We start from the raw sequence: 15,482 nt of genomic DNA on the forward strand, positions 1-15,482 counted from the left end.
GACAACAATAAACGTGCATTTTTAAAGACTTTTAGGAGCCATGAAAGACCACAATAAACCTGGTTTATTTAAAGATTTTTAGCAGCCACCAAATATCACAACGTGGATTTCTTAAAGATTTTTAGCAGCCACAAAAACAACAGTAAACATGGATTTTATAAAGATTTTTAGGAGCCACAATAATCGTGGATTTTTTTAAAGATTTTTAGGAGTCAACAAACCTTACAATAATCGTGGATTTTTAAAGATTTTTAGGAGGCACCATAGATCACAATAAACATGGATTTTTTAAACATTTTTGGGACGGACCAAATACCACAATAAACGTGCGATTTTTAAAAATGTTTGGGAGTCACTAAAGACCACAATAAACGTAGATTTTTTAAACAATTTTGGGTGTCACCAAAGACCACAATAAACGCGGTTTATTTAAAGATTTGTAGCAGGTACCAAAGATTACAATAAATGTGGATAGCTTCAAAGATTTTTAGCAGCAGTAGTTTAGGATTTTTTAAACATTTATAGGAGCCTCCAAAGACGACAAAACTCTTGAATGTTTTAAAGATTTTTAGCTGCCACCAAAGACCACAATAAACGTGGATTTTTTAAACATTCTTGGGAGTCACCAAAGACGGCTATAAAGATGTTTTTTTTTTCTTTCAAAGAGAACAATAAATCTCGGTTAACATATACATTTATAAAATGTTTATTTACATTAACTTAAATCTAAGTAAAGTAAACTAGTCATGTTATAAAAGAAGATTAAAGATAACAGGAAATTGTCACTGTAAAACTTTCAATAAAGAATATTCAGTTACGAAAGCATCAACCAATTCAGGATCTAAGGTAGACTTTGCTCTATCATAGATGACCGACATCAGTTTGAAATCACCCATATCACGTTCAAATTTCAGTAAATCTAACCAAACATCTGTGTTCGATTTGCCAAAATAATGGGCAGCATTTTCATAGCAAAGACGTAGGCGGGATATGTTGGTGGACTGAAAAGATAATTTAAAAAAAAGAGAAAATAATTTTAGGATGTAATAAAGATTAGGGACTCTCCTGAACATAATTTGCATGGCATTTGGCTTAAGTCGTGTTTAAGGGCTCTGCTCGGAACGCTCTGAAATGTCCACTGAAGGTGACAAAGCCTACACATGTGTGAATATTTTCTATTCTTCTCTTATTTTGAAAGAAACTCACAAGTCGGAAACTCACAGTCTGGACCTTTGGAGTCCAATATATCTGGAAGTATATAGTTACACCTAATGTAATAATGTACATTATTGTGGTCACCTGTGTTGAACATTTCCCAGCGATCCGAGTGTAGTTTCTTAACAGGACTTATATTCTAATTAAGACCACCGACATCCGATTTTAATTTGTAAAAATGTAATTGCATATCCGCGAGTTGTCTCTACACCCACATTTTGAATTCAAATTCTGTATCTTTCTTACCTTTGTTTTAGCTTGCAATTCAATTTCAGCCATTTTCTTATGCAGTTCCAAACATGGCGGTGGCATTTGACACATTTCATCATATAATTCTCGTGTCTTCTTCAACGATTCATTACGCATGGTGTACTCCAAGTAGTACGCACGAAATGTACCAAATTCGGGATGAGTTTGTTTTGCTGCCTCCTGAAGTATGACCATTAACTTTTTACCATGATCTTCGCTGTAGGCTTCATAGAATCGTATGGCCAAATGCCATAGCTGTAGGCATTTCGTTACACCCAATTCTTTATTGGCACGACAAAAGATTTCATAAAATTTCGATTCATTTGCCGCTTTGCTATAAACCTGCATCCATAGTTCATAGATTTTGGCAGCTTCAGATTTTTTGTACTCCAAAGCTTCTTGGAGTATTGTTTCGACTTGTGTTAAACCATTCGGGGATTGTAGCAGCATTTCCACCAAAGCCTGATAGTGGACAATAGACATTAGCTGGGATTTGTGGCCCATATTGAAAGCTTTGGCCAAACAATAACGTTTTACATCACCTTCGGTTTTTACATCTTGATTTAAATCCAACATGGCATTTATGAAATACGACCACATGGCTTCGGTGGGGAGGGCAGCCACAGCTTTCTCATAGACCTTAAAACACAATTCAATTCGCAATTTTAGGCTATGCGACTTCCAAATACTCTCTTGGGGTATTCCCTCCTCTGTTTGCATTTGTTGCTCTTGCAGTTCGGCAACTTGTTGGGCAGTCACTTCTTGCAAATCGATCATATTAAAGCCACGCAATTCTCGTTGAGCCAAAAAATCCCATACCATAGGTTCGGCAAAGAAGTTTTTCATAACATCTTCAATGATTTCTTTTTGCAGGAGGGCTGTACAATTCATATAATTTGGTTCTTCACATCTTTCCAAGAGCTTTAGATAATAGGAAACATTTTTAATTTTTGTTTTGGTATTACGATAAAGTAAGAGAGCTCTTTCCAAACCCAATTGTCGCTCCATAATATCTATGGCATTGTTGACTTTGGTGATGCGTGCCGTTTCTTTTATTAGTATGTCGAAAAAGGCCAAGTTGATAACCTCTGATGAGGGATGTCGTTTTAAAGCACGAAAGAATATCTCTGTGACCTGTTTCATTTGCTGGGTAAACTCATATGCCCACAAGCCATAATCACACCACACAGTGTCTTTGTCGCCGTGATACTAGAATGAAAGGGTAAATCTTTAATTGTTCCTAATATTGATTTGTCTTACCCTACTTACCCCCAACATTTTCTCATAGACTCCTGAAACTTGCCCTGGATTAGATTTCTTGCTGAATTGTATGAAACTCTTCCACAAACGTTCCTCTTGTGGAAATTGTTGGGTGCCATTGCGATAGAGCTTAATGATACGCTGAATTATTGATCTTTTGACTTCTGGCAGGGAACAATGGCGTTGAGTCTCCTTTTCCGTTACCCATTTATGGGTATTCTTCTCAAATTGTATATATTCTATGTAATTTAAAATACTTTTTTTACTTTGTAGTAATTTAACTTCATAGCGTTCACGTTCCACCATTAACTTGCGTAGCTCCTCGTCCGTACAAATGTCACTTGCCTTAATGGCTTCATATTCTCCTAAATCTCTTTCCTGGATTTCTTTGAGAACTTCAGCCATGTTTGGGGTTTGATTTTATTAATAATTTTCTAATATTCTTTTTAAACAAAAGAATCTTGAACGATTTGGTAAACAAATAAAAGTCTAGCACGTTTTTTTATGCGGGGTACTCTCTCTCTCACACTCTCATTTCTTATCATTAAAAATCATAATTCACAATAGTTTGACATTTGTCGGCATTTCTAAATGGCCCCATGTGGCAACTCTCCTCTCAATGTGTAAACAGCTGTTTTCCCCCATTTGACACATTCCTTCACTCACTGTGTTTTGTTTTTCTTTGATTTTGCTGATGTGTAAAGTTTTTCTTACGGGTAAATTTTGTTTTATCAATTATCGCAATCAAACGGCGTGTTAATTTCCGGTATAATACTCTAAAAGATCCAAGCCATTCATAACTCCCGCTCTTTGGCGTGTAAAGTGCATTTATTGTGTGTATCAAGGCATTTATCTACTAGCCCTCCATACTCGTACTGTGTGTGTGTCGGTCGTGTAAATAAGAAATGAGTGATTCCTCGAAACCACAACAGCGCTCCGGTGCCACTCCAATTAAAAATCCTCTGTTAAGTGCTTCTGTTACAGGTCTAACATTTGATGATTTTCCCAATAAGCCTCAACTGTTACCGGCAGCTCCACCAATTGTCCATGCTCCACCACCACCATCCGTCACGCCCTCAGCATTATTAGGAAGAGGTAAGTGAAAAATACACACGAAGAAGGACGCGAAGATGTTCCCTTTTTCCCTGTTCCTCTATGTCATATTGTTGTTATTGTTTGTCTTCTTGCCTGTTTTACGTGATGTATTCTAAAAAACCAACCTGTTGAACGTTAAATTGTTATGGGGAGTTGTTATGTTTGATGATTACTTTACTTTTCCATGTTTTCCTTTTTGTCTTTCGTCTTTTGTCATCTAATCTTATCAGAAGAGAGGAGGAAAAAGTGTCAATGCCAAAATATTGACATACAGGGTCCCTCATTCGTGATAATTGACAAGAAAAAATTAGATGTCAATCTTTTTGTTTATCAATTTTAACGGTTATTTAATGTAATTCACAATAGTGACTATGTGAGCAAAGAGGAACGTTTTGTGTGAAAGAAATGTAGGTGTGTTCGTTTACTCAATAATTTGTACAAATTTGTAAAAGTCCAGTAAGTTCTTGCAATCGACTAAGCTCTTTTGCATTGTACTGTAGAGTAAACGAACAACATCCAGTAACAATTTGTACAAAATTTGAGTAAACGAACACACATTGTATTGCAGAATCTGATTAAACATTATAAAAATAAGGATTCTAATTCGTCGTCGAAGGATGTAATCATGGTACAATCATTATAATCATTACAATAATTGAACCATGGGTGTAATTTTGCCATGGGACGAAATCATTTAAAAATTAGTGCTGTTTATTAATATAGAAAAAACAAGAGCTTCATTCACAATAGAAAGTGTCAAAATTAGGATTTTTAATAGTACGTTTAGACTAGCACCTATTATCGTGATAACGGCTGTATCTCGATGTATTTGACAGATGTTCCATAAATTTTACGACAAACAAATCGAGATAAAGCTCTTTATCATCAGATAACGGCTTATAGTACGGTTACACTCGAGTTTTTTTTTGCCGGGTTAACCCATTTCGAGAGGATTTATTCGACGTTTGCGCTATGGAATTGACATTTTAACTCTAAACCCACTGGGTTAATCCGGTTAAGTGTAACCGGGGTATTAGTCTAAATGTACCCTTAGTTTTGCTGTGGCGATGCATTTAAGGTGCGCACGCAATGAGAAATTTATGCTTTGTCCCGGTCCACACTAGAGGAATTTCATTGAAAAATTTGCATGAAATTATGCGTCTCTAGATCGACTTCCATAGTAGAGTAAAATCATAAAATTGCTGTAGTGAGGAAATCGATTTAAGAACGCCTAATTTCATGAAATTTTTTAATGAAATTCACGCTAGTGTGGACCGGGACTTTCCAAGCCTCAATCTATGTAAAAGAATAAAGAAATCCATGATAGCATTTGAATTAGGTAGTACCCGGCCTTTATTCATTTAAATAAAATTGAGCGTGAAGCAAGCAACAAGTCATTCTGTTTCCTCCTTCAAAAAGAAGAAAGCCAAAAGTGTGTAAAATATGAGAAAAACCTTCCTCGGTAGAAAAATTAATCGTCAATTGTTTCCACACCATTATAACTAGCGGTTTACACTAGACAATTTGTCTTCAAATACAACTCTGATTTACTAACACATGAATATATTTGTCGGCTGTCTCCCAGCTGTCCATAATTTTTTCACAGACAGTCGGGCTAACAAATTTTTGACATTTTTATAAAAGTAAATGAGATAATGGGGGTTATCATGAACGGCAATTCCCCGTGAATTTTTTCACTTTCTCCATTAAGTTGTAGCGGCAGAAAAACAAACCTTACGGGAAATTTCATTCATGATAACCCCCAATAATTGAAATGTGTTGAAAACAAAAGAACATGAACAAAAGCAAAATATGTGTAAGGAAAACAAAACGAAATCGATGATTTTCATTCATAATTTTACAACTGTTTTTGCAGTTGTCTGGACGCCTACGTCACACAGGCAAGTTTTGGGTTTTTTGACAATCAGTACATGAACTCAACTGTCCTGTCATGTGTAAACGCAGGGTAATCGTGTATATATGAGAGACAGGTCAACAACACAAATCGTAGGTCAAGGAAAACATACTTATACCCCGTTTAGATTATGCTTGATTTATCAAATCCAGTCGATTTAAGTTGCCATTTTAATACAATATATGCCAAATAAATCCAGACAATGCACTTAATTATCGTACGATATTTCAAAATTTTATACGAATTTGAACAAACTTTACATAATGTTCTTGTTTAGAACAAGAGAGCGAGTACTTTTTACTTGCGAAGTTATCGATCAGACATATATTAGCTGTGATTTATGGTCCATATTGAAAGCTTTGGATAAATAGTAGCGTTTAACATAACCTTCGGTTTTAACATCATGATTTAAATTCAACATGACATTTATAAGATACAACCACATGGGTTCCATGGTTAAAGCGGCTACTACATTCTCATGGACCTTAACACAATGCATTGCACACCTTTAGGCTATAGGATTTCCACATACTCTCTTGGGGTATTCCGTCCACAAATCATAGGTAAGGGAGAATATACTTTGATGTCTTTTTAAAGAACATTTGCTCTACAAACCGAATGTAGAATCCAGTTTCGGATGCTTTGTTACAATTTTCTACGAAATTTTTACCAGAGGTTAGTACTTTTATTCTGATTACGATGCTACGGAAGAGGAAATCATAATTTGGTCCGATTTAGGTTAGGTTGAGAAGAGGGGTGATTCAAGATCACCACATGTCCTTAAAAGAAAGGGCATACACTTAAGCCAGAAGAGGCCTGTTGTGTGCCCTAATTTTATGTGTCCTGGAAGTTGTTGTTGTTAGTTTAGGAGTTCCGTCCCATTGCCGTAGTCCTTCAAGTTTTTGAACCCGATGTCCTTGATATGGTCGAGTCCTGTGATTATGTCGTTTCCCATTAGTTGATGCCCTGTGAGGACACCGATCAGTCTACTGATATCCTTTTTACTCATCACTAGGAGGTCACTTGTTTTGTCCTGGTCTGGGTTTCCCCATTGGATTTTTGTTTTTCCCTTTTCTTTGCCCAAGCTTTTAGTTCTATACGCGCCGCCTTTAAAGGTTTGGCATTGTCTAGACTTACTAGGTAGCTCCTTGGCTTGTTTTGCTAAGGTGTTTGCTACTTCGTTTCCCGTAATCCCTATGTGTCCTGGTACCCATATAATGTTTACCGAGCCATAATGGGAATAGTCGTTAATTGAATTTTTACACTCTAAGACAGTTTTCGATATTGTTGCCTTACTTGTTATAGCTCTAATTGCTCTAATTCCGTAAGGATGTTAACTGTGAGTGGCCTTGTATTTGTTTTAAACCAGTTCAGACATTCTGTGATCGCTCGGATTTCGGCCTGGAGGATCGTGTTATGATCCGGCAGACGAAGGGAGATCCTCGTTTACGTGTCTACGATATAAAGACCCAGTCCCGTTCTCCCCCCTAACACAGCCCCGTCCGTAAACCCGCAGCTTCCAGCGGGAATCTGTGCAAGGGTTTCATCGATCCACATATCTCTGTCAGGTATTAGAACTTCACACAGAGCTACTTCACTTGATTCTGGTATCCGGTCCGATACTATTTGAATTATAGATTCACCCGTTGTGAACCGTAATATGCATTGGTGGTATGTTTGGTGGTCTCTTTCGATCCACTCGCTCATCGCTTTCAGTCTTATAGCCGCGATGGCTGCTTCATACCTTACCTGTATTTCTATCGGGTGGACAAATAGAATTGTCTCTAAGGCCCTAGTTGGTGTAGTTCTCATCGCCCCGCTAATGCCTAGGCAGCACATTCTTTGGACTCTTTGCAATGTTTCCACATTGTACTTTTTGTCCATAACTGTCCAACATACAACAGATGCGTAAGTAAGAATCGGTCTTATTACGCTTCTGTATAGCCAGTGTATCATTCTAGGATTAAAACCCCATTTTGAGCCCATAGCCCTTCAAGTTGACCAACATCTGTGTGCTTTGGCAGCCCTTTCCTGAATATGGTCTTTCTATTTGAGTTTATGGATTACCCCCAGATATTTAACTGTTGGAGATATAGTTAATGTCTTATTCAGGAAAACTGGTTCCTCGGCGGGGCCCAATTTCATTTTCCTATTGGTCCGATTTAGTAAAGTATTTTTGTTTGTCGACCAACACAATCTTGATGCTTTGCCTTTGGGTAGCTTAAAGTTATGGATTAGTCTTCGTTAGTTATTGTTTTATAGAAATTTAGATGGTGCTGTCATCCCGAATGAAGTAGATGAAAAATACCCTTTTTCGAGGCAGATGGCGTGCTTCAGCTGCGTTAGGGGGCGAATTTCTCCCAGGACCCTCAATCGCACGTTGTGGCATCCGCGGTTGCATCTGTGTGAATGCTATTTAAACCTGCTTGATAGGATTGTTGATCTAGGGGTTATCTCTTGTAAAGTTGGACCTCTATATTTTACTGACATTTGGAAAGCAGAGCAATGAAGCGAAGAGCTGACTAATTTTTGGCCTTAAAGTCTCAGGAGTCTTTGCTATGGGCGCGAAAAGCGATATCGGTCTGTACGACATTTGCTGGCATTCTTGCCTGGCTTCAGTAGCGAAAACACCCTGCACATTTTCCCGACTTTTCTGGCACGATGTGGGTGGCTAGAGACAGGCTGAGCATTTTTGGTGAGGCACTAAACTATCGTCTCATCTAGCAGTTTCAGCATTACCATGGAGATTCCTTCTGGGCCCTACGATTTGAATGATTTAGCGCATTCAACGGCATCTTTTCTTCACCATGCCTCCCTCGGGCTGCTCGACAATTTGTCGATTAAAATAACTTGCGTACATCTTCGGATCAGTCAGTGTAATGTCAGTTATTCCGGCTCCAATGTTTCAACTTTTCAAATTATCTAGCCTCTTGTTCTGTTTATGTTCATCGATCAACCTGTTAACTACTTCCATTGTCAGCTCCCAAACTTTGGGGTCATTTGGAGTTGCCTCGACGAAGATCATCACGATCAATTGTTATTCCTGCCGCCACTGTTGCGTAATTTGGTCCCACTTAGGGAATTCGACTAGCAGGTATATAGCGGTCAGTTGCAACAATGATTATGTCCCGTAACGTCCTTGCTGTCACCCGAACATCGGAAGGGTTGGACAGTTATCTGAAGTGGTGATTGGTGTACTCTCTGAAACTAGGCGTTTAGAGGTAATGAATAGAAATGACGGTTGCCAGGTGAAGTCATTTGATTATGTTTAGCAAACTGTGGCATTCTCCGCTAATTCTGCACAGCCAGCGCAATGCTCCTCTGGTCATAACCTACGACCTACGGATATAACTCATGATGAGCATTAAAGCCCCCTTATACCATTCGGTTAGGAAGTTCCAAATCGGGTTAATGTTGGACCAAATGTCTTTGCTCATCGGCATACGAATTCCCTTTGATTTACCTCCGTTGCCTGACACACTACTCTGGATCATGAAGATCCTTCCGGTTGAACGTGATGCAATTTTTTCGTGTGCAAGTCCAAACTTTATGTGATGGTACAATAAAATTACAGATGAGCACGAAAACTTCCAAAATGAATATCCGATTTGGCCGAAACTGCGCAAATTTTTTCAAAGCAGGTCTGTGCGGGCTATTCCTTCGAGTACCTCCCTCGCAAAAGTTCAAAATGTTCTCTTAATTGTATATTAAGGGCTGTTCGATAATGTCCATTAAGATAAATTCGAATTTAATTAGCGAAGACACAAATGTCTCTAGCGCTGTTAAAGTCAACAGAGCTATTCAAAAATTTGTTTCTTTGCAAAAAGTATCCTTTTTAGTTCAAGGAAAATTCTGCCAGGACAACATGGGAACCATTGGAAAGCTTATCGAGACAGCTTGTCCCATGGGTATCTTTCCAATAGTACCCATGTTACCCTGCAGAATTTTCCTTAAAGGATCTGTAGTCTAAATAAGTATTCTTATTGAAGGGTCACTCCCAAAAACGGTAAATATCGCGACATCGGGCAATATTTTTTAAATATTTTATTAGCTGTCTCAAGCTTTCCAATGGCACCCATGTTGTCCTGGCAGAATTTTCATTAAAAGAGCCAAAAAAGGATATTTTTACAAAGAAACCCAATTTTGAATAGCTCTGTTAACTTTAACTCATGGTAGCTGTTAGCCAAAGCGTTAATAGAGCGTTTTGTGTCTACGCTAGAATGGTTTGGATCTTCGCTAAGTAAATACTTATCTTAATAGACATTGTTCGATTTTCGCAATAGTAGTGAGGCCTTTTTTTCTAAAAACGCAATTAAAATATTGCATAGAAAACACATACCCTTTTATTTTATGAAACTCAACAAATTTCAATACACGTTTAAAGCCTTTACCTAATTAACTGCGTGTTGCGTGTGCGTTCAAAAAAACAAAATACATGTATTTGTTTTTGTTTTCAATTTGAAATACATGTATTTTGTTTTTGTATTTTTGAACGCACACGCAACACGCAGTTAATTAGGTAAAGGCTTAATAAAAATCATTTCTCGTATTTTATTTTTCAAAATTTGGCTCTTATTTTCATAACTTAAGACTTCATTTAAAAACTAAAACTGCAATACAATTTGTGATGCATCTTATGATTCTCTCTACCAATCCATAAACCTTTCGCCTACTCCATACTGCGTGTAGAATGTGAACGATATGTGGGCATATCCAAAACTACCTGGCGACGACGGCAACACCACACAATACCCCATATTATGAGGATAAATAAAATCACTAGCAAAATTACACCCAATGCAATGGCTGCTATGGAAGCTTCATTCAAAACTAAATCTCGTACATCAATGCTGTAGGATTTTTGATTACCCAGAACATCATAAACGACCAGGCTAACTTTGGGTTCACAACAATTTGCAATGTAGGTGGCTTTAAGGGGTTCATTGCTGCCAATTGTATAGGACTTTGTGTACATTAAACCTCCTGTGGGATTGGATTGTAGACGCATAATACCCGTTTGTAAATCCTGGGCTATAACATATAAACTCCAAAAGCGTTCCGCACACACGGTGGCATCTGATGTTTCAACTCCCTCACAACGGCTACCGAAACTCCATGAAACTGTTGGTGGAGAATTGTCCTAAAGAGAGAGGGGAAATTTTTTTAGTTTTGAGATTATATTACGGGTTAAACATTTTATTACCTGTATATCCATGGCGCTAACAACTTTAAGGTTCATTGATAAAGATGTGGTTGTACCGACACCTGTTGTGGAGAAGGTAATGTGATCTACCGTGCCTGCTTCGGTACCCTGCGGTACTAATACAGTTACGGTAACCGTTGCCATTTGACCGGCCCTCAGGAAAATGCTGAAAATTATACAAACATGTAAGGTTAATATTGGAAATTTGAGGGAGAGAGAGCTATGAATTTCATTTTAAATTTTCCCATTGCCACAAAGTTAAACTAAATCGGTATTCCAATAAAATACAGCTATTGATTTTCTGTAACCTCTTACGAATCACCACAAAATCAGCAGCATTTCATACAAAGACGCTATTGGAAACTTACTCTCTATGCTGTACAAATTGCAAAATTAAGAGATAACATGAGCTCGCTTTATAGCCGAACACAAGCGATAAAAAGAGACAACTAAAGATCATTTCCGGAAAAAAATCCCAAAATACTGGCAACAGTGTTTCAGGGTGTTTCATTTGTCCTATTTTTTTATTAGTTCTTAATCTTACCTTTGTGGTGCCAAACGCATTAGATAACGTTTCTCATCGACTACTTGTATATTATATAAAATACTATCGCATCCGGTATTGGTAACTTCAAAATATAACTGGCCCATCATACCGGCCGATATAAGGACCTGCGAATGAATACCCATTTCAATTTTAGTATTTGTACGCTGTAAAACATTTGTGCTTCGTGGATTTAACATGGTATTTTGGGCTGGATTGGAGACGGTATCGTTTACAGGCAATACATGTTCTGGTTTGCGATGAATTTCTGTGACCGAAAATGTTTCAACTTCAGATTTTGGTTCATTTTCTATTCGTTTATCATCGGGAAAACGTAAATCACCATGTGTTGAAACTTTAGTAATTGTTAAACCCGAGGAAATACTTTGAATTTTACTGTTACGCAAACGTGCCGGATATAAGGTGTGTCCTTCATAGAAATAGCTTTCAAAGTGTTTGATGACATCATCTGGAATGAAAGGAGCAACAAATTGGTGTTTTTTATTAAGTTATGATACTTGCGATTATTAGTGAACTAAATATAGGATATGACAACATTCCTTGTGGAGACGACGTTTTCAGAAATCTTTAGTAGATGTGTAAAGCAAGCGCGTTGCAGATCAATGCATAGGTCACTATTTGGTAGTAGAAAACATGCGCCTCCGAACCATCAGTAGACCGCACAATTTCATCATCTATTAACGCCACACTTTCTTCAACTATGCGAAAGCTAATTGGCCTAGTTTCAGATAGTTCAACAATCACCGCTTCAGACAAAAAGCCCACCATACATGGTGCTCATGGATCGCTCCCTCAAATCCCAGTCTGTCCGCAAGACCCTTCTGATCATACCAGCAACACCTGGTAACTTCTCCCTCAAGCGATCAAAGTGTGGCAGGAAGTTCATTCTCTCGGCCATCGTTTTACCTCCGACGTTTCAGCTCGACACGAGTCTCCCCCTCGATCATGATAAGCAGGTCACCAGCATATGCACACATCCTGAATGTGGTTGCCAACATCCGCAGCACAAGCCCTTCTTCCACTAAAATAACTCGAACAGAGAGCAAACTCCTGACACCAAATCTCAGATAAGTTAGCGAGCACGCTATTCCACGAAAGGAAGTCAAATGCACCCTTAAGGTGTACAAATATCTTTAAGGCATATTTGGCATTTGAACCGCTCAAACTGCTCTGCACAAGTATGCACGGATCGCCTCCTCAAATTCCAGTCCGTCCGCAAGACCCTTCTGACCATACCAGCAATAGCTGTTAACTTCTCCTTCAAGCGATCAAAGTGTGGCAGGAAGTTCATTCTCTCGACCATCGTTTTACCTAGGTACTTGACTTGACTGACATACAGTATGCCATGATCACCAAATTGAACTAGGGGAGGACGACTGTGTGCTAATCTGCCTTTCAGCAGCATTAGCTCAGTCTTCTCCCAAGACCCCTCATCACCCACTCCTTTACTACAGGCCCCCACTATGTCCATGGCGTGCACACCAAGACGTTTCAGCTCGACACGAGTTTCCCCATCGATCATCTAAGCAGGTCACCAGCATATGTACACACACTCTGTATGTGGTTGCCAACATCCGCTGCACAAGCCTTTCTTCCACTAAAATAACTCGAACAGAGAGCAAACCCCTGACACATAATCTCAGACAACTTAACGAGCACGCTATTCGACGAAAGGAAGTCAAATGGGCCCTTAAGGTGTAAAAATATCCCTAAGACATATTTGGCATTTGAACCGCTCAGACTGCTCTGCACATGTATGCACGGATCGCCTCCTCAAATCTCACTCCGTCCGCAAGACACTTCTGACCATGCCAGCAACAGCTGTTAACTTCTCCCTCAAGCGATCAAAGTGTGGCAGGAAGTTCATTCTCTCGGCCATCGTTTTACCTATGTACTTGACTTGCCTGACATACATTATGCCATGGTCACCAAATTGAACGAGGGGAGGACGACTAGGTTCAAATCTGCCTTTCAGCAGCATTAGCGCAGTCTTCTCCCTAGCACCCTCAACACCCACTCGTTTACTCCAGGCCCCCACTTTGTCCATGGCCTGCTCACCACGACGTTTCAGCTCGACACGAGACTCTTTCATCGAACATGATAAGCAGGTCACCTGCATATGCACACATCCTGAATGTGGTTGCCAACATCCGCAGCACAAGCCCTTCTTCCACTAAAATAACTCGAACAAAGAGCAAACCCCTGACACCAAATCTCAGACAACTTAGCGAGCACGCTATTCCACGAAAGGAAGTCAAATGCGCCCTTAAGGTGTACAAATATCCCTAAGACATATTTGGCATTTGAACCGCTTAGACTGCTCTGCACATGTATTTACCGTACCTCTACCCTCGACAAAACCTAATTGATGCGGTGACGGACCCATGCAACAGGGGGATTATAGTGCACCACAACGCGAGTTTTTTCCACGCACGCGGGAATGCAGCCACCGAGAAGAGACTAAATGTACTCAGGCATAACCTTCCAGATGGCCTTATATATCCTTCCAGACATACCGTCAATAACAGGCGATTTTCTACTCCTAATCCGGCAGATACTGTCCGCAACTTCATTACACTCCAAGTCCGGAGGCTCACCCGTCACTTTAATGTCGCTTACACCAGAAGGACCATTGAAGGTATACAAATCCGAGGGCTTATTCAAAATTACCAGACCCCTCGCTAACACCCACTCGCTTAGCAACTCTCCTCTTGCACGGTTCTGATGGCCAGATGTGTGACTGGTCATCTTGGAGAACCACAAAGAAGAGGTTGCATTTGCATCTAAGCATAGGATTAGCGGGCAACTACTCGCAAGGAGTAGTACCGCACCAATATATCCAAGAAAAGGCTGCAACCGTAAGCTAAATCTACAATAGATGCTAGCCAACAACACCTTTCTCTCGGCCCCTACAACGGACAAACAAACCTCCCATTGGCTACTTCAAAGAAAAGTACAGTCCATGTCACTGTCCCGAACAACTATTACAGAGTCACATCCCTCGTCCATAAAGACCTGCATACCCCCGGTAACACCCTCACACAGCCAACCCTATAAAAAGGCTCTTACAACAAGGCGATAGACTTTAGGAGATGACGCACAAATGTTCAGAAGAACATGATCCAACTCCTGCGTCACCCTGGTCACCAACGTCGCATATGTTGAGCAGTTCATGGACATCAAGTGACCTGGCGACCCCTAGGCCCACAGTTTCTGCAATTCACCGGGTTTGGCCAACCAGACGAAATGTCGACGGCGACGACAAACATCAGCCTGAACGAGGCAATCACGGACTCCGTGGTCGAAACTCAGACACCTGAAACAATAAGGCACAAGCTTCTGCCTGTGGGTTATAAACCTGTGCCAGTGCACGTAGACTCCATCTGAGCCAAAACGCTGCACCACACGCTTCGTGCACCCCATCGCTCGCTGGATCATGCTCCCATGGGGCAGACGTCATCCGCACGCTTCTTCTGAAAAGCTCAGGCGACATTATGTCCTTCAAATTTACCACATATATCTGCTCCATAGACTCGTCTACGGTAAGACTGACGTGAGCCCACTGGACAACAACCTTAGACCCTAGAATGTCCTCCACCGCTACCTGCAGACCAACCTCAGCAAATTTGGTGATACCCACTATCCGTTCACGATCAGCAACGGAAGGCGTGCGAATGACAGCGGTAGTGTCCGCACTACACTGTGAGTCACAAATCAAGTCCACGAGACTAACTGTCACCTTCAATTTGCCAACGGTGACATCAGCAGTGGTGACATCAGAGTAGGTCTTTTGGCACGACACCTACTCTCACGAGTGCGGACTACATTAACAGCAGCAGCGCCTACTGAAGACGCACTCTCTTCGTCATCAACAACAGACGGTGATCCACTGCCACTGGAGCACCAACACTCTCTTCATCCACATTCATGGCTACCCCAACTTCGCCCTCTTACCGTCCTCACCACCAACGCCAGTGATA

The 15,482-nt window shown here is 40.1% G+C and overlaps 3 protein-coding genes across 6 annotated transcripts in view; 1 reads left to right on the forward strand and 2 right to left on the reverse strand.

The window, feature by feature from the left end:
* Positions 1-690: 690 nt before the first annotated feature.
* Positions 691-3,129, reverse strand: LOC141398885 (U3 small nucleolar RNA-associated protein 6 homolog). Its single transcript, XM_073976657.1, has 3 exons — positions 2,734-3,129; positions 1,462-2,673; positions 691-1,001 (listed from the first exon to the last, which is right to left on the reverse strand). Exons 1-3 carry the CDS (start codon positions 3,127-3,129, stop codon positions 783-785), a joined length of 1,827 nt encoding a protein of 608 aa, XP_073832758.1. The 3' UTR covers positions 691-782.
* Positions 3,130-3,629: 500 nt separating this feature from the next.
* Positions 3,630-15,482, forward strand: part of PAPLA1 (Phosphatidic Acid Phospholipase A1) — a 287,526-nt gene continuing 275,673 nt past the window's right edge. Inside the window, exon 1 of the mRNA XM_073976650.1 lies at positions 3,630-3,819. Within this exon, the coding sequence (XP_073832751.1) occupies positions 3,630-3,819 (190 nt within the window). The remainder of the gene's footprint in view (positions 3,820-15,482) is intronic.
* LOC141398884 (uncharacterized) overlaps positions 10,274-15,482 on the reverse strand; it is a 171,316-nt gene continuing 166,107 nt past the window's right edge. For all 4 annotated transcript variants that reach the window (XM_073976655.1, XM_073976656.1, XM_073976653.1 and 1 more), the window contains 3 exons: positions 11,482-11,950; positions 10,938-11,103; positions 10,274-10,874 (listed from right to left, as the gene is read on the reverse strand). In XM_073976655.1, coding sequence (XP_073832756.1) covers positions 10,404-10,874; positions 10,938-11,103; positions 11,482-11,950 — 1,106 coding nt within the window. In that variant the 3' untranslated portion in view covers positions 10,274-10,403. The remainder of the gene's footprint in view (positions 10,875-10,937; positions 11,104-11,481; positions 11,951-15,482) is intronic.

Source organism: Musca autumnalis, unplaced genomic scaffold, assembly GCF_047663935.1.
Source record: "Musca autumnalis isolate F117 unplaced genomic scaffold, ASM4766393v1 scaffold_3, whole genome shotgun sequence".
In the NCBI taxonomy this organism is placed as follows: Eukaryota; Metazoa; Arthropoda; class Insecta; order Diptera; family Muscidae; genus Musca; species Musca autumnalis.